The sequence below is a fragment of the Eulemur rufifrons genome, chromosome 2 (assembly GCF_041146395.1).
Source record: "Eulemur rufifrons isolate Redbay chromosome 2, OSU_ERuf_1, whole genome shotgun sequence".
NCBI lineage: Eukaryota > Metazoa > Chordata > Mammalia > Primates > Lemuridae > Eulemur > Eulemur rufifrons.
In genome coordinates, this window is record NC_090984.1 from 15,129,660 (window position 1) to 15,150,847 (window position 21,188).

Here is a 21,188-nt window from a genome sequence, read left to right on the forward strand (position 1 = left end):
GAGCTCGAACCTCGCTTGGCCCCCATCTGCCTGCGTCACTTTCCTGTTGGTTCTAGCCCTTCTTCACGGTGCAGACACGCGTGTTCTCTCAAGTCCCTGAGCTCAGAGGTCAGGCCTCTCCACTGTCCCTTCATCAGGATGAACGGCCCTGGTGGCTGGAGTCAATTTCCATGCCTCGCAGTCTCCTGGCTGCCGCTCCCAGCTCCTGGGTCTGTCCCTCCCAGGATCCCGTGTCTGGCTCCAAAGCCAGTGTTCCACATGGGTCTGGGATGGAGCCACACACACCACACCCCCGTCAGCAGCTCTGCATGTGGCAGGCGCCCAGACAGAGGTCACACGCATGCTGTCTCGTGACCACCCAGTTCTGCTGAGATTTTCAGGGCTGGCCACACCCGCCCATTTCTGTCCTTGAGGCAGCAGCCCAAACAGGACCTTTGCCCTTCCCTGCCGCCCATGAACATACACTAACATGGCACCCATTGGGGACCATGAGCTTAGGGGCTGGGGCGGCCCATGGGGGAGCCTCCATGGTTAGATTTCGGGTACTTTCCTTGGGAAAGAGGAGGAGCCCCCCCCCAACACACACGCACGCACGCATGCTCTACAGGCCTCAGGATTCGCTTATTAGTTTAAAGCTTTTAAAAGTCCCTACCAGGTTAGGGACATGCTCTGCAATCAGAAACAGTTTGCTGCCTGCGTCCCCGACCTCAGGTGACCCTGAGGGCTCTGCCTACCTGGGAATAGCCCCAGTCAGAGGGTGAACAGGGAGCACACAGAAGCCAAGGGCCGGGCGCATGTTTCCATTGGCAGTGTATCCCCGCGCTCTGCAGTGGGGCTGGGCATTGGCCTGTCCTCTAAGGACTCCCAGATCGCCAGACACAGGTGTGTTTGACGTTCACGCTTGCACAGGTGTGAGGCTGCAGTGTGAAGGCAGCAGCAGCAGCATTTATAGGGAGCACAGTAGAGACACATTTAAACTCTGGACAGGTGGACCAGAAAGTGGACTTTGTGCTGTGACCCACCCGTCCTGGGGCTGGTATTTTAACTCTAGTCTTCCCTGCCTGGTGACAGCACTGAGCGGCGTCAGGGGCTGTCTGCGTTCTTTCTCACCTCGGGGCTCCGGGTTCTCAGGTCCCTTCACGTGTCCTGGGCAAACCCTGCCTTGCTTTCTTGTCCACCACACACATCCCCAGAGCATCTGCCCAAAAGCCTTTTTAAATTTATTTTCAAATTATACAGCAGCTCTTACCATGAAGTGTAAGAAAAACATCTATGAAGTGCTCGCAACTCCATGTTCCATTGTCCCAAGATAAATGAATTTGTTCCTGAACTGTTAGTTATGAAAGTCAGGCCTACATGTTAAAAATATTTAAGTAAATGAGAAATTCTACAAAGTAACAAGTGGAAGCCACCGTCCAATTAAGAAGTACTGGGTGACTTAGCTCTGTCAACAGTTTGAATTCCCTCTCTCTTGGTTTTTTTTCCTGGACATTCCTACACACACATACTTGGGATTGGGTTTGCTTTTAGCAGAAGTGGAATCACTCTTCTTGATTTTTCCCTCCAGTCAGGGTATGGTGGGCATCATTGCATGTCAGTTCAGAGACCTGCCTCTCCGCTGGTTATAGCCGCGCTAGATTTTCTTCTCCCTTCTTTTTTTTTTTTTTTTTTTTTTTTTTTAAGCGATGAGGTCTCACTCTGTCACCCAGTCTGGAGCACAGTGGTATAGTCATAGCTCACTGCAGCCTCAAACTCCTGGGCTCAAGCGATCTTCCCAAGAAGTGGAACTACATGTTCGTGCCACCACACCAGGCTATTTTTTTTATTTTTTGTAGCGGCAGGTTTCACAGTGTTGCCCAGGCTGGGCTCAAACTCCTGGCCTACAGCGATCCTCCCACTTGGACCTCCCAAAGTGCTGGGCTTACAGGCTTGAGCCACCACACCCAGCAGGGGCTTTTTTATACCAGAAACAAGTATGACTCCGAGCAAGTGTTGATGAAAAACGTGTCCATAAAGCAGCCATCTGTGGATGCTCTGAAGAAGTCGCTCAGCCTCACAAAGACCAAGTTTCTGTCGGAGCCCTGGATAATCCAGGCGCTGTCGGCCCTGGAGCCCCACAGCCTGCAGGTCCCAGCCCTCCTGTCCAGGCCGCCCGTCTTGCCCCGGCTGAGGTCAGGGGAGACAGCTACAGGACCCTTGGCCCCACTGAGGCAGCAGGTGGCCCCAGAACTAGGGACCGAGCTCTGCCATGTGGCTTCTAGGCATCCAAACCCGTCCCTCTTGTGCCACCCCCATATGTCTAAAGCAAATCCACGTGCCTGCGAAGGCGGTGGCAGCTTGTGGTTGATGATCTGGGGCCTCTTCTCCCAGGGCCTCACCCAGGGAACCTTTATCCCAGGCTGCTGACAAAGCTGGTCCTGGGACAAGTCTCAGGCTGTCCCTCGCCTCAGGACCCGTGCCCAGGAGAAGTGGAATAAACAGGGTGGTGTGGGATCACCTGCCCTGCTTATCTGGCTGGGTGTGTCACCTGTAATTGGTCATTGTGTTTTGGGTTTGTTTTTTTTTTTTTTTAATAGGAGAAAGAGCCCCAGAAAAATGAATCTAGCAATACTTCTGAGGAGGAAAACTGTGAGAAGAAAGAACAAGCTGCGCAGCAAGCCTTTGTATTTGGGCAGAACTTGCGTGACAGAGTTAAGGTATGTGACGGGGTGTGGAATGAGCTATTGCATTAATGAGGCTTTTCTAATGCCTCCCCCAGGTTACACAACAGGAAAGTCTGTAGACTTTCCTTTCAGAATGGGGGGACACAGTGTGTCATCGAGTGGCTCTGTGACTCACGGCAAGGCCAGCTACTGCTCTGGGGGCTTTGCATGCTCCCCAGCGCGCGCCCGCCAGGCTGCGGGGTCCCTGCCTGCAGTGTCTTCTCAAGGCAGCCTCCCTTGTGCTCCTGGAAGCGGCGACAGAGGCAGCCAAACGTGCTCAGCTCTGGGAACTCACACTTCCGCGGCAGAGAACACAGACAGCACCATCCCGCGCTTTCGACGTTGCCCCAGAGGGTTTTGGCCCCTCGTGTCTGGATTTCTCCCTCTCAGCAGCAGCTACGTTCGCACTGGCTCGTTCTTGGCTTTCTGAGGGGCCGTCCTGGGCACTGCAGGTGCTGAGCAATGTCTGCGGCCCCCACCCACTCCATGCCAAGAGCACCCCCTCCCCCACCCATGACAGCCACAGATGTTGCCAAGTGTCCCCTTGGGCTTCCCTCCACAGGGGCTTGTGGAGGACACAGCCTGCCCCTTGGGATGACCAGGGGACAGAATCACCCTGGTTAAGAGCCATCACTTTGTGGAGGGACAATACTGTTTTCTTTCCTAAAAGGCAGCAAAGTATCTGTCACTTCCCAGCTGCCCTGCAGGTGTGATGGTCTAGTCTGGAAACTTGGAGTCGGGGTTGGGAAAGGCTGCCAGTGGCAGGGAACGTCCCTGGACTTGGGACCTGTGCTGCTGGGAAGACCAGGGCTGGGCAGCACTACCTCTCCCACAGGCACGGAAGCTTCCAGCAGCTCATCTGGCAAGCCTCTTTAGAAGCATGAGGCAGTATCACTGCCTTGTCAGGAGGCATTTGTGGCTGTCACAAGCAGGGGGCGCTCCTGGTGTGGAGTGGGTACAGGCTGGGGATACCGCTCACCACCCTGCAGTGCCCAGGAGGGGCCCCACAGAGGCTGATTGGGCCCAGCCTTCTTCAGTACCGAGGGGGAGGAGCCCGAGATGAGGAGACAGCTCCTTGGCCTGCAGGAAGCACGGGATTGTGTTTTCTGCTTCTTCCTGTGTTACTCACTGTCCACCGGATGCGCAAACCCCTGAGAGACACGAAAAATAGTGTCAGTGTTGCCACAGCTTTCAGCCCAAATAATGAGCCTCTCTGGGACTGTTCCCTCCAGAGAGGAGGGCGAGAGGCGGAGAAGGGCTTGGCCATTGGACCTCAGGCCCTGTTGAGTCTGCGCCTCAATCTTGGGGCGACAGCTGCTTTGACATTGGGGTGTGGTCGGCATCTGACAGGTCAGGGGCCTACGTGGGCTTTAGAGTCTCACAGTCAAATCCAGCTTCCCCGTCGAGGGCACATTTGAGCTGCGGGTTCTCACCCCGGAGCCTCTGCTTCCCTGCTTGTAGGACAGGTCCTGTAACATCCACCGCACAGGGTTCCTGGAGGATTCAGTTAGATAATGTGTTTAACAGACTTGGCACGGCAGTTGGCATAAAAGCAGCCCTCGGGAAATGATGCTTTTATTGTGTTTATAATAAACCTCTTTGTGGGCGTTCTGTGTTCTCGGTACAGAGGCATCGACAAAAACGCCAGCAAGATGCTAGCTTGAGGGTGATTTTTTACTGCAAGGTAGAAAAGGCTCCCTGCTGCTCTGTGTGCTCTTTGTTGTTAACTGCTAAAAGCAAGAAGTGGTGGCGATGACCGCGGCTCCACCCGCAGTACACACTTGGCGCACACGCAGGCGTGTGTGTGTGTGTATGTGCCGTGAGCACGGTGGGGAGAACACACCAGGGGGTTCATGGGTTGCGCAGGCAGACCAGGGTAGCGTCCCAGGCCCTGCCACTGTCTGAGTACTAAGTGCTTTCTCTGCTCCCAGCTAATAAATGAGAACACTGACGAAGCCGACATGGAGAACGCCGGACACCCCAGTTCAGAAACGCCAACTGCAACAAACTATTTCCTTCAGTATATCAGCTCCAGGTGTGTGTCTCAGGCCTGGTGGCCACGTCAACATGGTGGGGCAGGTGTCCGGGGAGGGCCCCAGCCACCAAGTGCAAGGGAAGCAGATGCCGTCGGGATCCAGGTCACCCTGGGCACAGCTGTGGACAGGCCAGGAGGGTGTGCTTGGCCCTGGGTTTCAGTGGACACCTGAGGTGGGACCAGAGTTCTGTGGGGTTGTCCAGGGGCATGTGGAGGAAACAGCCTGGCCCTTGGCGTGACCTCTGTCATACAGACCTTGTGCCCAGAGCAGACTTGAGTGGGCCAGTGGTGGCTTGGTTGCCTCCTGTCAGCCGCAAGGTTACAACACCCCTGGCACCCCTCACCCTTGGTGTGGGCACATGGGGTGAAGAACCCACTCGTCCTTGACTGGCACTGCTGGAGATAGTGTGTCGTGCCCGGGAGATAGGCCGGCAGAGCGGGGAGAACGTGGGCTTCCCTCGTGCCATTGGGACCCTCCATCAAGACAAGCTACAGGTCCCTATTTTCATCAGGCACACTGAGGCGCAGAGGCATGTGGGCCCTGTCTCTGGCACGCATGAGGGAGGTGCCCAGGCTGTGCCCTCTGCACTGGTGTGCGTGTTTGCGCGTGTGCGTGCAGGCGTGCGCATTGGCCTGGCCGTACCCCACCCCACACCGCACACTCACCACACGGCTTCTCTTCAGTTTAGAGAACTCGACCAACAGTGCCGATGCCTCCAGCAACAAGTTCGTATTTGGCCAGAACATGAGCGAGCGAGTCTTGGTGAGTGGCCACGTTGGGACTGTTCCTGGAGACCAACAACTCCAGGTTGAGGGGACGTGGGGACTGGGGCTGCCACATTGTCTCCTGTGGAGCTGGGGTGCTCTCGGTTGCAAGTAAGAGAAAAATGACCTGGCTCAGACTCTGCTGGAAGACACGGGCCAGGCCACTAGTTCTGGCAGCCCTGGAGCTGGCTTCATTCCTGGATGGGTTTGCTTTCCCTGAGGCCATGGTTGGGGCAGTGCTGGTGGGCAGGGCTCGCGCTTCCTCCCCACCGGGCCCACTGGGATTGCAGCCATCAGACAGAAATCTTCAGTCACCTGCTGCTGGACCAGCCTGAGCCCCTCTGGAGCCAGGAGAGGGCAGCCCCACCCAGACCGTGAGCCTGCGACCCAGCAGGGGACAGGCCGGCTATGCCAACAGACAGGGTTGTGGCCTCCTCGCTCCTATGACCATACACCACAGCCAGGGCCATGGGTGCACGAAAGGGCTGTGTGCATTTCCAGAGAACCCAGCCAGCCTAGGAGAGGGTTCTAGAATGGCTTGTCTACTTCATTAAATTTGTTCCTTTTTCTTCAATTGACTGTGTGGGCCACCTAGCCACTTCCATCTTTGCCTCGCTTTATACTAAATTAATGAGCCTCCTGCTTCTCTTCTCTGGCATCAGTACTGCCCCTTTTCTACTACAGTGAAATAGTCAAAGACTTGCCTCACACACTGCCGTGCAGATAAGGTGACCAGTGTGGCCCAGGATGCCTGTGGGCTGGTGGTACCCACCTCCTGGCGATGCCTGCCAGGCCACACGCAGGGGCTCCGAGGCAGTCTGGGAGTGCTCACACAGAGCGTGCAGGAGCGGCCTGTGGGGACCTTCCCCGCATGGTGCTGGAGCAGGGAGCGCGTGGCATCGGGGGCGGGCATGGAGGTGCCTAGAGCTGCTGTCCCAGCTCAGGGGCTGTCCATTCTGCAGCAGTTTGTCTGCCAGGACCACACAAACACGCCCTCCTCCCCACGCATCTTTGTTTCCCTGCAGAGTCCCCCAAAATTAAACGAGATCAGTCCAGATGCCAACAGAGAAAACGTGGCTGCCGAGTCTGGGTCCGAGTCCTCTTCTCAGGAGGCCACCCCTGAGAAAGGTATGTTACAGTCCTGCTGCCCGGTGGCGTGGGGGGTGATGAGTGACACAAGGGGACACTGTGTCCATCCACGCCCCACCCAGGAGGGAGGAGGGGACCCATTCACCCCGCAGTAATGACCGCATGTGAACCAGCTACTGAATGGTCCAAAAGCACTTGGCCGTGGCTTTCAGGGCTCTGCACTGCAGGGAGCAGAGACAGGCGTTCGTGTTAAGGAATGTGAGGGCCCGAGTCTCTGTGCAGCGACAGGGAGGGTGGCAAGGCGCAGGCACAGGAGAGTCTGTCCCCATCCTGTCCTCGGCTGCATGGGAATTGGGGATCTGGGGCCATGCCTGGCAGCTCCCGGGCGGTCTCCCTGCAGATCTGGAGTCTGAATGCCCTGGCCTGTGTCCAGGGTCCACTGCAGCCACCGGGTCTGGCTTTCCAGGGGTAGCCAGTGTCCTAAAGCCAGAACCACCCTGTCGGTCTTCTGCAAACTCCATGCTTTCCCCTCACCAAATAAATAGTTAGTCCTGTTTAGCTAATGACGTTTCAGAGTCCCTGGCCGAGTCAGCAGCCGCCTACACCAAGGCCACAGCACGGAAGTGTTTGTTGGAAAAAGTGGAAGTCATCACTGGGGAGGAGGCGGAGAGCAACGTGTTACAGGTGAGGAGGCCATAGGCCTGGGCCTTGCCCGGTCCTCTCTGACCTTGGGGGTCCCACCCCAAGGTTGGGGTCTGCAGCCCTGGGACCGGGCCGCCCTGTGAAAGCCGCTGCCTACACCCTGGGGTCTGGCTGGGGGGTCTCGTGGAGAGCTTAGCCCGGGCCAGGGGCCTTCTTATTTTGGTTTTAGAGTAGGAGGATATGTTTTGACACACTCTTGATGGTTCAGGAGATGACAAAGACTGTCGGGACAAACACCTTCCTCTTGTCACCCAGAATTAGCAACTGTTAACTATTTTGTCACCCTGTGCTGTCTCAGTAGGGAAAAATGAGATGCAGCCAGAGCTTCCACCCCACTCTCCTGTCCGCATCTCCCTCCTCCGCCTCCTGAGGCCACACCTCATGAGCCGGGTGGGTGGTGAGCAGCATCCATCTGCTTCCTCCCTGGACACGTGCAGACGTGTCGCATCTGTACACCGTGTAGAGTGCCGTGGAATTTTAATAGTACTGCTCTTTTCCCACTCACCACTGTTGCTTAATGTAGTCATGTTGAAGAGACCAACGTAGAGGGGTCTGCGCTCTTCTGTGAAGCATGACATATGGTTTCTGTCACATATTTTTTTTTATTAATATATATAAAGCAGCTTTATTGAGGTATACTGCACATACTGCATAATTCACCCTTTTAAATCGTGCAATTCAGTGGGTTTTAAGTGTATTCACAGAATTGTGCAACCATCACTACACTCTAGTGTTGAACGTTTTTGTCCCGCCAAAAGAAACCCCATCCCCCTCCCCCAGCCCTGATAACCACTGATCCACTCACTTCCTGTGTCTGTGGATCTGCCTGTCTAGGACATTTCATGTAAGTGGCATCACACACTGTGTCCTTCTGTGTCTGGCCTCTCGCTCGTGTAAGGCTCATTCGTGTCGTAGCCCGTGTCAGAGCCTCGTTCTCTTTTAGGAAGAAACAAAGTTTCATTGTAAGGATGGACCATTTGTTTATCCTTTCATCAGGTGGTATTTGGCGTATTTCTACTTTTTGGCTATTACGAATCATGCCGCTGTGAACGTTTGTGTACACGTTTCTGTGTGAACACATGTTCCTTTTCTCTTGGGTAGATCCCTGGGAGTGGAGTTCCCAGGCTACGTGGTGACTCCACGTTTTAACCTTTTGAGGACCCGCCAGGCTGTCTTCCCCGTGGCCGCACCGTTTCCCGTTCCCACCAGCAGTGAATAGGGCCTCTGTCTCGCCACGTGGCTGCAGCCGCACTAGCGGAGCCAAAGTGGCCTCTCACTGCCACTGCGGTTCTGATGTGCATTTCCTTAATGATTCTTTTCTTCTTTTTCCAAATACCCCTTTTAAAATGTAAAACCTGGTCTAGCTTGAGGGCAGGACAAAAAGCTGGTCAAGGGCCAGATGTGGCCCCCAGGCCATAGTTTGCTGGCCTGGGCAGTCCACACAGGTTAAACGTGAGGTGTGGGTTAGTCGGAGACTCTGCTCTCGGGGGTCCTTCCTCAGCAGGACACCCAGCCAGGGCCCTGCTCACCCAGAGGCGCCCGCGTGTGTTCCAGATCCAGTGTAAGCTGTTTGTCTTCGACAAGACCTCACAGTCGTGGGTGGAGCGAGGACGGGGGCTGCTCAGACTCAACGACATGGCGTCCACCGACGACGGGACGCTACAGTCCCGACTAGGTGAGCTGCCGAGGGCTCCTAGAAGGTGCTGGGCTGGGGTCCCCTGGAGAGGGCTGGGGACAGCCAAAGGGAACCAAGGGGGACAGCCCAACTGGTGCTCGTCAGGGCCGAGGAGCAGGGAAGCCGTCCCCACAGGAGAGCCCCAGGTGCCCCTCCGTGACTCACTTGGTGCCAAAGTGCATGAAAGTCTTCAGCAATTTTTAAACTGATTTTCTGACAATAAAAGTGGTGGTTGTATGGAAGAAAGGAAAGAGAAGAACTCAAACATCAACTATGATCTCTTTATGAGGATCGAAATCTCTGCTGATAATGTTTCAGCAGTCTGTTCCTCCTGTTTGTGGTCCTTTTTTAAGGAAATAGGGTAGTTTTTTATCCCACTTCTTTCACTTGCTATTTTGTGAGCATCTTCCTAGGTCATTATTTTCCCTTTAAAATAACAACTGTCTTTGAAAAACTTCAACGTTGATACTCTGTTGATGATTAATGGACTTTTCCCTACTGACAGACATTTAGGCTGTTCCTGATTTTTTCACTGTCATAGACGACGCTACTGGGGCCGTCTTTGTATATGAACCTTATTCCCAGAAACAGACTCGTTACAAAATGAGCGCATGTGTGCGCGAACACGTGAAGAACATCAGCACGTGTGGGTGTCTGTTTCAGTGATGTGCGTGTCCGTCTTTTTGTCTTACCCAAAGCGTCTCTCGGCCTTTGCAGAAACGTGGATTTCAGGCCCAGCAGTAGCCCGGGTGGCCCCCTCGAGGCGCAGTTTTCACCCACCTTGACTCAGAGACACTCCCCAAGTGGGGACAGAGATGAGGACGGTCCCTCCAGGCCAGGCACTGCTCTTTTCTTCCCCGAGAACATGCTCTCACTTTCCTTTTCCTTCTTTCTCATGGAACATTCAGTCAAATGTGTGTGAACAGAGAGTGTGTAGTACCCTCAGCCCCTGGGTCATCGGGCTGTGGCAGCTGTGCCCTCCCATCAGAACAGTCTCCAGGCCTCTTCCAGTGGGCAGAGGCAGCCGACGGGAAGGCTGGGTGGGAGTCACACGCCAGAGAAGCAGGGCTGTCCTGTTTCCCCCCATGAGCTGCTGCCCTTGGTCTCCTGGCTCCCTCTCGAAGGAAGCTCTGAGCAGCCAGAGAATGGGCGTAGGGCCTGGGCCTGGCATGGGGACAGTCAAGAGGGTATGGACTCCTGTTGTGGCATATGTCACATGCAGAACACACATGTCACGAGTATGCAGCTCCCTCCTCTGGTGGCCACCTCGCACTCTCATCTATCCCCTTCCCCGAGGGCACCCCTGTTCTGGTGCCGCCTGTGTGGGCCACACAAACCCTCCACCGCCTGGGTGTAGCCACTGTGTCAGCAGCCTGTGCGGCCACTGCCCCACCGTGACCTTCAGGGTGCCAGGGCTGGGGGAGATGCAGTCCACTCCAGGGAGCAGGGGGGTGGCAACAGGGGTCCTGAGAGTTGTGGGCTTGTGCCCAGTGATAGTCTCGGAGCTGCTGTTTGGGAGGTGGGCGAGGCAGGGGCTGCGGCTCACTGGCTCGCTGGTTGCAGTGATGCGGACCCAGGGGAGCCTGCGGCTGATCCTCAACACCAAGCTGTGGGCTCAGATGCAGATCGACAAGGCCAGCGAGAAGGGCATCCGCATCACGGCCATGGACACCGAGGACCAGGGCGTGAAGGTCTTCCTGATCTCGGTGAGCTGGCCCAGGACGTCCCTGCACAGCCACTGGCCCCTGGGGGAAGGGGGTGGCCAACAGCTCCCAGAGGAGGGCAGCACCTTTGTGAGCTGCCGAGAAGGGAGGCCGCACCCCGCGTCCCACCAGCCGCATGGAGGCTCCTGGGTACACGGAGTACCATGGGCGGCACTGGGGTGCTGTTCTTGGTGCAGAGGTGGGGGGCCCCTCCTGGTCCAGCCCTCAGCACTCGGGGTGGGGTGGGGCAGGAGAGAGTGGGAGGGCCTGTCCCCAGAGCAAGTGGGCTGGGTTGGCGGAAGAGAGGCCACAGTGGCATCCACTAGTGAGACCCCCAGGGCCATGAGGGCAGCAGCGCAGGGGAAGCTGGTGGCGGAGGCATCTCTGGGGAAGGCTTAGAGCTCAAGCAAGCCTTGGAGCTGGGGGGCTTTAGCCCACTGCCGGGCAGGGCAGAAGTGAGGGGGAAAGGGAATGGGCCTCGGTTGCTGCCTGGGACACAGAGCTGGGTTCCTCCCACTTGCTGTGGGCCCCTCTCCGGTGCCAGCCCCTGGGAACTCAGATCCACGCTATTGTCCTCTCCCCCGCCCAGAGAATCCATGGGGGCTTGGCTGAGATGCGGTGAGGTGTTCAGGGCAAACGGCCCCATGGGCAGTCACCTCTGTCCTGTGTCATGTGGAGGGATGACAGTCATGTCCACCAGCCCTGACCTCTGGGCCACAGGCCAGCACTGACCTGCCTGACCTTCAGCCCCCGGGATCCTCCCAGCCACCTAGGGGTGGTGGCATCCCTTCCCAGGGGGACAGCAGGCTCAAGCCTTCAGTCTTCCCCGGAGGTGCATGGGACACCTCCAAGCCTCGGGACCTGGCACTTCCGCTCCCGTCACAGGCAGGAGGGAAGAGGACTGGGGTCCCGGGGGCCTCACAGCCCCCTGCCTCCCCCAGGCCAGCTCCAAGGACACAGGCCAGCTGTATGCAGCCCTGCACCACCGCATCCTGGCCCTGCGCAGCCGCGTGGAGCAGGAACAGGAAGCCAAGATGCCTGCCCCCGAGCCTGGGGCAGCCCCTTCCAACGAGGAGGACGACAGCGACGATGATGATGTTCTGGCTCCCTCAGGGGCCACCGGAGCCGGTGAGCCAGGCGGTCCCTGTCCTGGGGGACTCGAGGGGGCTGGTTTGGTCCCCACTGACTGCGGGCAGGGGTGGCCTGACCCAGGGAGTACGGCTCTGTTCAGGGGAGCCAAGGGTAAGGGCCGCTGCTTCCTGCAGGTGCTGGCGATGAAGGAGACGGGCAGACGGCCGGGAGCACATAGCAGCCGGGCGGTGCACCTCGGGCTGCCGTTTCATCCGGCTGTCGGCCGCCCATCCCTCCCCGCAGGCAGCGCCGAGGGGCCGGGAGCCACTCCCTGCTGGGGCGGCCACAATCCGGATCCGCACGTCCTGTCCGAAAGCAGACTTGGGAACTGCCTGAATGTGGTTTGGGACACGAGATCTCATCATATTGATGAGCAAAACAAAAGAACATTTCTTCCCTCCCCTCCTTTGAATTGAAATGGCACATTAAGGCTTGTCACGGCTTCTCACTGGGACTGGAGACCTCGTTCCTTCACCCCTCGTGTCTCGAGCCTCTGGATTCCTCCAGAGCCTCTGGCCTCGCCGCTGCCCACGCCCACCCCGCTGCGGGCTCCCACCCTCCCAGGCAGCGCCACGCAGGAGCTGCTGTCGGAAGCGTAAACACTGGGCCAGACGGACGTTCTGTTAACTGCTATCTTCACTTTCCGTTTCCCGTGCTCTGGTCGGGGGTTTATATTTTACAGATCTTTTTTTCTTTTTATTTTCAAAGGCTTTGTTTTTGGTTTCTTAGAGTAACATACTCGGGAGCATCAAGCAGGTGCAGTTCTGTCCAGCTCCCTGTTCCCCCTGTGGTCCTAGCCTCTGAGGTGAGGGGTCAGGCCGCTGGGGGGACAGACCCCCACTAGTTTCCCGCCCAGGTTCCGCCAGGCTGTGTCATGGGGTGCTGAGGGTTTGGGTACCCCTTGTCTGGAAAAAGGTCCCTGGACCTGGCAGGGTCCCCCACCCTCCTCCCCGTCCACATCACTTGGTTTATCCATCATCAGGCACCCAGGCGCAAACCCGCCTCCTGCTGTTGGCCATTCCCTCCCCAGCCTTAGACATCACTGTCCCCAAGACTGTCCGGGGCCAGGGGCATCTGTGAGAGGCAGAGGACAACCCCTGGTAGGCCTTGGTGGAAGGGGCAGGGGCTGGCCCCAGACAATAGGCCGTCTGTCCTCCACGCACGCAGCACACCCAGGAACGGCGCCCGTGCCCACCTCCACTCCAGAGTGTGGCCAGGAGCCAGCCCGGCACCTCCCCCGCCCCCAGGGAGGCTGCAGAGGAGGTCCCCGTGCACAGAGCCTGCTCTGCTCCGGACTTAAGAGGGGACCGCCCAGCCCCGCCCTCGAGAGTGAAGAGAAGGCCAGTGCTGCAACTGTGCCACCCACACCTCGGGTTGGCCGGAGCCCTCGGTCGGGTGGCTGCACTGGCCAGGACTGCCCAGCCCCCAGCGAGCCCAAGCCTGGGAGGACAGCAGAGGCCCTCCCGAGAGGCCCAGTCACACTTTTCTGCTTTAAGCCTTAGCCAACTAGTGACAAGTAAAACCAGATAATGCCCATGTGTTTTGGAACATTTATGTAAGATTGTCATATGAAATGTATTTGGGAACTACATTAAACTTTTAACTAAAACCCTGGCCTCCCGCACGCCCCAGGGGCCTCAGAAGGCCAGAGGGCCTGGCCCCTGCCTCATGCTCTGCACCTGGGCAGGTGTTCTGTCCACACTCTGCCTCCCAAGGCCGGCCCCCTCCACACACGGCCTCCCTACCTAGGGTCCCACGGGGAGGGGAGGGGCACAACAGGGGCATCCACAGGACTGCGAGGCCTCGGGTCAGTGGAGTGTGGGCCCGGAGAGCCTTTGTCCCTGGGGTCCTGAGCCAGTGACCCTGTTAGAGCCTTTGTCCCACCTCTGCCTGGTGGCCCAGCAGGAACCTGTTCTAGCTCGTTCTGCAGCCTCAATTCTGCCTGCCCCAGCCCTGTCATGGGGTTCTGCTCAGCTCAAAGCCCAGGTGAGGAGGGTCCTGGCTCAGGTGTGCGGGAGGGGTGTGTGCCCAGGTGGTACAGCCCAGCCGTGTGCTGCTCACAGGCGCCAGGCACTGGTCACCATGGCCACGAACTCTTCATCCGTGTCCACGGAGGCGCTCACACCGCTGTAGTAGTCTTGGAATTCTGCCAGCGTGACCTGGGGACACCGCAGGTTTTAGGGGGAACCCGAGGTCAGGGTGGGCCATCTCGGGTGGAGGTCGGGCCCACAAGGTGACCCACCTGCCCGTCCTTCTCAGAGGAGTCAAAGTTGTCCAGGAAGCGGCGGAGCACCTCCTCCTCAGTCCACTCCCCGCTCCGCACCTTGGGGTGGGCGCAGCCACTGTACACCCCTCGGAGGTCATCCACCGTCACCACGCCATCCCCACTGCGGTCCAGCTTGGTGAACGCGGCTGCAATGACCGCCTCCCGGGCCTGGGACATGGGGGGCTGGGGGGGATGGTGACTGGGGATGGAGGGTGGCAGGTCTCCCCACCTCCCCCACCCCCCAGAACAGCATGTGCAGAGTGCTGGGGCAGTCACCCCTGGGTAGGCGCCTCCTAACAGCAGCTCCCAGGGATGGGTCCCTCAGTGTCACCCACACCCAGAGGAAATGGGCCGCGGTGGAGCCTCACCCGCAGCACCCGCAGGAACTCCTCCAGGTCCAGCGTCCCACTGCCATCGCGGTCCCAGCGCCTGCACACGCCCTCCGCCTCCGCCTCATCCAGCACCAGCCCCAGCTCAGCCAGGCCTCGCTGGAGCTCCCCCGCGTCCAGGCGTCTGTTCCCATCCCGGTCCAGGCGGCGGAAGAACCTGGGGGACAGAGGACGTGGTTAGACGATGACCGTGAGGGCTGGGGTTGGGGTGGTGCAAGGGGACAGCTCACCTGGCCAGGCCCTGGATGCCCGAGGCCCCTCGGGACAGGCACTGTGCCCGGAGCTTCTCCACGGTGACATCCACGGTGTCCATGCTGGGTCGGGGTTCTTGGGCAGCTGCTGGGGGAGAGGTCGAGGTAAGACTCCTGCTCAGCTGGCCAGGCCTATGGTGGGGACTGCCCCTCGCTCACCTGGCCTGCGTCTGTCCCGCACTGCTGCCTGCTGGGCCCAGTGTTAGTTGCAACTGTTGCTAAGGGACAATGCACTGGAGACTGGGAGGGCCTGAGCTATAACTCTCGCTGTGCCAGGGCCAGGCGGCAGGGCTGGAAGGGACAGGGTGGAGCTTACTCCCAGCCCTACAGTGTCCAGGCCTGGGACAGAGCCACGCCCAGTCAGGCAGGGAGGAGGGGCAGGCCACAGCCCTGCGGGGACTGAAGTGTCCTGGGTGGAGACAAGGCCGTGGGGGAGGCTCGGAGCCTGATTCCTTTGTGACCAGGGCAGGTTCCATCCCCTCTCTGGGCTTCATGGGGCAGCTCGGCCAAAGCCAGGGCCCACAGAATTGCTAAGCGATCAGAATTCAAAAGGACTGGAGGTAGCCCAGGTCCTGGGGCCCCAAGACCGCCTGCCCAGGCCCACGTCCAGTGGGAGGTCCTCCGAACCCTTGAGAACTGGGCCCAGGCACAGCGAGTCTGACATCTTGGAGCTAACAGTGACAAAGCTGTTCCTGGCAGTCTTCAGGAGCCAGTCACAGTATTTTTGTCGTGGGTCTTCAAGCATTGCTTGGGGGGCTCGTTCGTGACAAGTTGGGTGAGCCAGAGGCTGTGGCACCAAGTGGAGGAGCAGCCCTGACCCCCTGACATAAACCATGAGGGACCAAGGCCACCTCACAAAAGGCCTTTGACAGAGACTTTGGACTTAACCACCAGCTGAGATGGTCGGGTTTCCCAGGACTTAAAATTGGGCCCTATCTGGGAACCCGCCACCTGCACGGAACTCCCCCCCAGGGATCACTGGAGAATTTTCAAAGCCCAGCGTGACACAGTGCAGTCGTGTCGTCAGAAGTTGCCTTTGCAGTTCAGAAAACGATCTGTAGATTATTAGCCACCCAGTGCCCTGACGCCGACCAGCGCTGGTGGAACACAGTTTAATGAGAAACTGCAGTGACGTTTTACTGCCAAAATTCTGATGGCTGGCTGCAGTCTAGAATTATTCAAGTAGGCAGAGAAATACTTCATTGTGTTCTTTTTATGAGTGTTACAGCATCCATTTTTTTCCTATCGAAAAAATGTAAAATATAACCACATTATTGTAGCTCTGTTTGGGCATCTCCTCACCTTTAAAAGAGTTAAGAATTTCAACAAGAACCTCCCCCAAAGTTGGAAGTGGCCCTGGCCCTCCGGACCTGGAGGGCCGTTTTCCTTCACCTCTCCGGGCCTCACTTTGCACGGCTGTAAAGTGGGCCAATGCCCGTGTCCACTGGGGGCTGCAAAGATCAGACACAATTGTGTGTTTAGAGTGTCTGGCATGAGCTCCCTAGACCAGTGGTCCCCAAACTTTTTGGCACCGGAGACCAGTTTCATGGAAGACAATTTTTCCACAGACCAGCGGGGGGTAGAGGAGAAATGGTTTCGAGATGATTCAAACATATGACATTTATTGTGCAGTCAAACCTCTCTGCTAATGACAATCTGTATTTGCAGCTGCTCCCCAGTGCTAGCATCACCTCCTCAGCTCCACCTCAGATCATCAGGCATTAGATTCTCATAAGGAGCCACAATGGAGATCCTTCGCATGTATAGTTTATAGTAGGGTCCTCGCTCCTATGAGAATCTTTTTTTTTTTTTTTTTTTTGAGATGGAGTCTCGCTCTGTCACCTGGACTAGAGTGCTGTGGCCTCAGCCTAGCTCACTGCAACCTCAAACTCCTGGGCTCAACCGATTCTCCTGCATTCCGAGTAGCTGGGACTACAGGCATGCGCCACCACGCCTGGCTAATTTTTCTATTTTCAGTAGAGACGGGGTCTCGCTCTTGCTCAGGCTGGTGTTGAACTCCTCAGCTCAAGCCATCCTCCCACCTCAGCCTCCCGGAGTCCTAGGATTACAGGTGTGAGCCACCGCGCCCTGCCAATCTAATGCCACTGCTGATGTGAGAGGAGGCAGATCTCAGGCAGTGATGCAGTGATGGGGAGCGGCTGTAAATACAGATGAAGCTTTGCTCACTCACCCGCTGCCACTTACCTCCTGCTGTGTGGCCCGGTTCCTAACAGGCCACCAACCAGTACCGGTCCACAGCCTGGGAGTTGGGGACCACAGCCCTAGACCATACCTTGTGTCTTCAGGCCCAGCGGGGGGCCCCAGCCTGGACACAAACACCACAGAGAGCCACCCCTCCAGCCCCCTGCCAGGAAGAAAGGATGAGGAAGACCAAGAAATCATTGGGTTTATTCTTAAGCACAGACAGGCCCCAGCCTGCCTCCCCTTTGTACAAACAGTGCCCCCTTATCCAGAGAAGAAAATGGGGCCATTGTTTCTGTACTGAGGGGTCACTGTTTGATGCCAGGCACGCAGGCAGCGCCACCCTGAGGGCCGGGATGGCCGCTGACCTTTCTGGGCTGCAACGGGCTCTGCCTCTTGGGGGTTCCAGTTCCTGGCGAGAAAATTCCCTGAGTGAGGAGGCTGGGGAACAACTGCCCACCAGGCTGGGCTTGGAAGGCACAAGGGTTCTTTCCCTGGTTTGACAAAGAGCAAAGCGCCCTGATGTCCCGGGCCAAGGACAGTGTAGAAACAAGGAATTAAAAAATAGATTCTCTAGGCTGTATAAAAATGAGATAGCTGCTTGCTACAAAAGCTAGGCCCGGAGGTGGGGGCCCCTGGTTCCCTTCAGGGCCCACAGACCCATCCTATTCCTGCGGGGGCTCCCGGAGTATGTCAGGCATTGGTGACAAACAGGGAACAAGACTGACAAAAATCCCTGTCCTCACGGAGCTTTACACTCTGACAGTGAGATGGTAAGAAGTTCCGTAAAGAAAACAAAATGGCGTGATGGCAGGGGTGGGGAGGGAGGAGGGCCTGAGAAGATGACATCTGAGCAAAAACCTGGGTGACAAGGAACCAATCATGAGGATGTGGGGGAAGAGCATTCTACAATAGGCGGAGGTAACAGCCAGCGCAAAGGCCCTGAGGCAGGATGGACCCATCAGGAAACGCCATCAGGGGTGCATGCATTTTCCTGGGCAGCCTGGTTGTGTCACCTGCCTGCTCTTCCTTCTGGGTGAAAGGTTCAGGGAAGAGCAGTTAGGGAAAAGAGATCTAGGATTAAAAATCTGCCTTCATCTAACCAACGTAAAATGGCATCAGGTTGGAGGCTCCCAAATCTGGTCTGGGATACAGACGTAAGGAAAAGCTTCAGCCCTGACATGGGGGCTGCTTCAGGAAAAATAAGAAAAGGGCAGAGAACAACTCAAATAATGTGGAACTTGATACCGTCTGCCTCCACCAGAGGTGGGGGGGGACTCTCAAATTCAGATGCTTCAGGGCCCGGACAGATAACCTAAGAGAAGCAAGGGACCCGTTGAAACTCACTCCGGCTCAAGGGGTACCCTAGACTCAGATCCAAGCAAGCATGTCCGATCTTGCCAGAAAGTCAGATTTTTGTGTAAGCATTGCCAGTTTTTCAACAAGGATGATTGATTGGAACTTTAAAAAAAAAAAAAAAAAAAAAAGACTGATTTGAATTTAAAAAAAAAATTCTGTCTGGGTTAAACATCTGCATTTGGCCTGTGGGTCTGTTTGAAAACTTTGACATTTCAGCTTGTTTTGATGCTTGGACAGGATTATGGCTCTGCCACAGGATCCCCTCCAGAACACTGGTGACCCCTGAAGACACCCACAGCAGTGGCCTTCTGTCTCCATTCTGGAATCTGTGCTCTCCGATCACACTGTGGTCCCAAACACCGCAGGCTGGAGCTGGTCCCTGTCCCCCTCTTCCCCAGTGCTGTTGGCAAGGGGTGGACCAGGCCCACCGGGGGGTGGGTGGCTGGAGTCATTGGACGGCAGGGGTCCCAGGCGCTCAGCCTCAGCCAGGGCAGCCAGCAGCCTGGCCAGGGGCAGCCGGCAGCGACAGATGTCCTGCAGCAGCTCAGCCCGGGGCTGCAACTGCTTGACAAGTTCATCCCTCTGATGCACAGCGGCCTGCAGGCTGTGGACAGTAGCCTCAGAGGTCAGCAGCTGCTCCCGGAGAGTGGCAATCTCGCTGGCAAGAAGGCAAGATGGGGTGGTTACAATACTGGGGATCAGAGGGTCTGCTCCTCCCAGCTCCTGACTCTCCCAAGGCTCCCCGTAACCTCTGGGATAAAGTCCATACTCCTCACCACTGCCTCGGGGTCTTCCCTTATTATTGGATTTGATGTTTATACCTCCCCTCAATTCATATGTTGAAGCCCTGACCCCCAATGGGAAGGTATTTTGAGATGCGGCCTTGGGGAGGTAATTAGGGTTAGATGAGGTCATCAGGTTGGGGCTGCCATGATGGGATGAGTGCCCTTATAAGAAGAGATACCAAAGAACTCGCTGGCTCTCTCTCCCATGTGTGGACACAGTGAGAATGTGGCAGCCCCCAAGCCATGAAGAGAGCCCTCACCATAACCTGACCATGCTGGTACCCTGCTCCCAGACTTCAGCCTCCAAAACTGTAGGAAATAAATCTCTGTTGTATAAGCCACCCATTTTAGCAACCTGAGCTAAGACAGCCCTCATCACTCCCCCTCACTCTTCCTGCGGTTCCCTCTGCCCCAACATCTTTTCCCATTTGTTGTTCCTCCTCCAGGAAACCTTCCCTTGGGACCCCTCAGGTCCCTGTGTGTCCCTCCATAAAAGCCCTTCACTACCCATGTTGTAACCACCCCGTGACGTGTCTGTCTCCCACTGGACTGTGAACTCCCTATGGGCAGGGCTGTGTAGGTCTTACGATGTGCTGCAGTACCGGCACAGTGCCTGGCACAAAGTAGATGTTCCATAAAGATGAATGAATGCATCCTGTTAGCTCTGAATTAATCATTTCCCGCCTGGGCCCCAGCTCCTCCCTCCTCTCTGGGTACTTGTCTCATCCCTTTCATCCTCAGCTGCCAGAGGGACTCTTCAAAAATGCTGATATGATCCCATCCTCCCCTGCTCAAGAACCTGCTGTGGCTCCCAATGCCTATGACAGATGGTCAGTCGTCCCTGCGCCACTCAGTACCAGCTGATTCTGCTTGTGGGACAGTGGGCCCTGTTTGAAGTTAGAGATCTACACTTGTGTCACATCTTTCAACTTTACATACTGATGACTAATTCGAGTTTATTGGTGTTTTTTTTCAATCCCATCAGCAGTCCAACTTCCGCATGCATGCACAAGGTTCCCCCTGCCCTTGCTCGCTTTCCAATTTCGGCTCCGACTCCGCCCACCTCCTCGGAGAAGTCCGCCTAGCCGGCCCCGGGCCTCACCGGTCCTTGGCGCGGCCCAGCTCGTCCAGCGCGGCGCGCAGCAGCTGGTCGTGGCGGGCCAGCCGCTCGGCCTGGGCGTGCACCGTGCGCTCCGCCGCGTCCAGCCGTGCCTCCAGCTCTGCCGCGCGCCGGTGCACCGCCGCCAGGTGGGCGTTCGCCTCCCGGATTTGCAGGGCGGGAGGCGCCGTCATGGCCCCTGCAGCGGTCCAGGCCGGGCCACGCCCCCGGGCCGCCCGGAACCAGCACTGGCCCCGCCCCCAGATGGGCCCCGCCCGTCAGGACCTCGCCGCGATTGGCCGCGGCCTCTGCTGAACTCCGCCCCCAGGGCTGGCTTACTCGCCTCCAACCCGAACACTCTCATTGGTTCCGATATCTTGAAACTCCGCCCCTGAGCCCGGTCTAACTCCAAGATTGGCCAAAGTCTTGACAGACCACGCCCCCCACGTTCTGTGGCTCGTCCAGCTCAGGCTCTGGAAATGGGATTGGTCACACCTTCGAGACAGGTCCCACCCTACCCTACTTAAACCGAACAGCAGGATTAGTCCGGATCCTACAAAACAACAAACCTGACCACGCCCCCCGAACCGGCTGCCTGTCACGGGCAGCCTCAGGCACGGCCACGCCCCTGATACACTCCCACAGCCCCGGATTGGTCAAATCTCTTTCAGTCCGGTGTTGGCCATGCCCCCAAGCCCAGAGCCTACGAACTTCATCCTTCCCAGGACTTAGCTGCAGATTGGACGTAGGCCATGTCCCGCTAAAGTCCTAGCACTGGGATTGGTCACTTTCCTGATAAGCCCCACCCCTGGCCCTGGCCTCGCCCCAAAATAGTCTCACGCGATTCAGACTCTGGTTTAAAGACTGGATACAGGCCGGACGTGGTAGCTCACGCCTGTAATCCTAGCACTCTAGGAGGCCGAGGCGGGAGGATCGCTCAAGGTCAGGAGTTCAAGACCAGCCTGAGCAACAGCGAGACCCCACCCACCCACCCCTCTCTACTAAAAATAGAAAGAAATTACCTGGACAACTAAA

At 57.2% G+C, this 21,188-nt stretch overlaps 3 protein-coding genes across 14 annotated transcripts in view; 1 reads left to right on the forward strand and 2 right to left on the reverse strand.

Moving 5' to 3' along the window:
• The window catches only part of RANBP3 (RAN binding protein 3), a 56,530-nt gene extending 42,963 nt beyond the window's left edge, over positions 1-13,567 (forward strand). For 2 of the 9 annotated variants that reach the window (XM_069479786.1, XM_069479797.1), the window contains exons 8-16: positions 2,577-2,696; positions 4,634-4,737; positions 5,422-5,500; positions 6,528-6,630; positions 7,166-7,275; positions 8,848-8,968; positions 10,532-10,674; positions 11,613-11,799; positions 11,937-13,561. In XM_069479786.1, coding sequence (XP_069335887.1) covers positions 2,577-2,696; positions 4,634-4,737; positions 5,422-5,500; positions 6,528-6,630; positions 7,166-7,275; positions 8,848-8,968; positions 10,532-10,674; positions 11,613-11,799; positions 11,937-11,980 — 1,011 coding nt within the window. In that variant the 3' untranslated portion in view covers positions 11,981-13,561. Of the gene's footprint in view, positions 1-2,576; positions 2,697-4,633; positions 4,738-5,421; positions 5,501-6,527; positions 6,631-7,150; positions 7,276-8,847; positions 8,969-10,531; positions 10,675-11,612; positions 11,800-11,936 lie in introns of all 9 variants that reach the window. The other 7 variants (XM_069479768.1, XM_069479777.1, XM_069479758.1 and 4 more) reach the window with 6 other exon arrangements.
• Positions 13,568-13,688: 121 nt separating this feature from the next.
• CAPS (calcyphosine) lies at positions 13,689-14,960 on the reverse strand. 4 transcript variants are annotated; one of them, XM_069479819.1, is made up of 5 exons: positions 14,868-14,960; positions 14,688-14,793; positions 14,437-14,614; positions 14,045-14,251; positions 13,689-13,961 (listed from the first exon to the last, which is right to left on the reverse strand). In XM_069479819.1, exons 2-5 carry the CDS (start codon positions 14,768-14,770, stop codon positions 13,860-13,862), a joined length of 570 nt encoding a protein of 189 aa, XP_069335920.1. In that variant the 5' UTR covers positions 14,771-14,793; positions 14,868-14,960; the 3' UTR covers positions 13,689-13,859. The 4 variants fall into 4 exon arrangements, with proteins under 4 accessions (XP_069335920.1, XP_069335931.1, XP_069335941.1 ...); XM_069479830.1 differs by having other exon boundaries at positions 14,045-14,236; positions 14,688-14,960; XM_069479840.1 differs by having other exon boundaries at positions 14,126-14,251; positions 14,688-14,960.
• A 2,830-nt stretch (positions 14,961-17,790) lies between these two features.
• Positions 17,791-20,363, reverse strand: VMAC (vimentin type intermediate filament associated coiled-coil protein). The gene is made up of 2 exons (XM_069496950.1): positions 20,157-20,363; positions 17,791-18,927 (listed from the first exon to the last, which is right to left on the reverse strand). The coding sequence occupies exons 1-2, from the start codon at positions 20,345-20,347 to the stop codon at positions 18,609-18,611; spliced, it is 510 nt and encodes a 169-aa protein (XP_069353051.1). The 5' UTR covers positions 20,348-20,363; the 3' UTR covers positions 17,791-18,608.
• Between the last annotated feature and the right edge of the window lie 825 nt (positions 20,364-21,188).

Coding starts and splice junctions, on each gene's coding strand:
- CAPS (XM_069479819.1), bottom strand. CDS start 14,770: ATGGACACCGTGGATGTCACCGTGGAGAAGCTCCGGGCACAGTGCCTG. Junction 14,615..14,687: donor GGCATCCAGGGCCTGGCCAG/GTGAGCTGTCCC, acceptor TCTGTCCCCCAG/GTTCTTCCGCCGCCTGGACC. Junction 13,962..14,044: donor CCTCTGAGAAGGACGGGCAG/GTGGGTCACCTT, acceptor CGGTGTCCCCAG/GTCACGCTGGCAGAATTCCA.
- VMAC (XM_069496950.1), bottom strand. CDS start 20,347: ATGACGGCGCCTCCCGCCCTGCAAATCCGGGAGGCGAACGCCCACCTG. Junction 18,928..20,156: donor CTGGGCCGCGCCAAGGACCG/GTGAGGCCCGGG, acceptor CCTTCTTGCCAG/CGAGATTGCCACTCTCCGGG.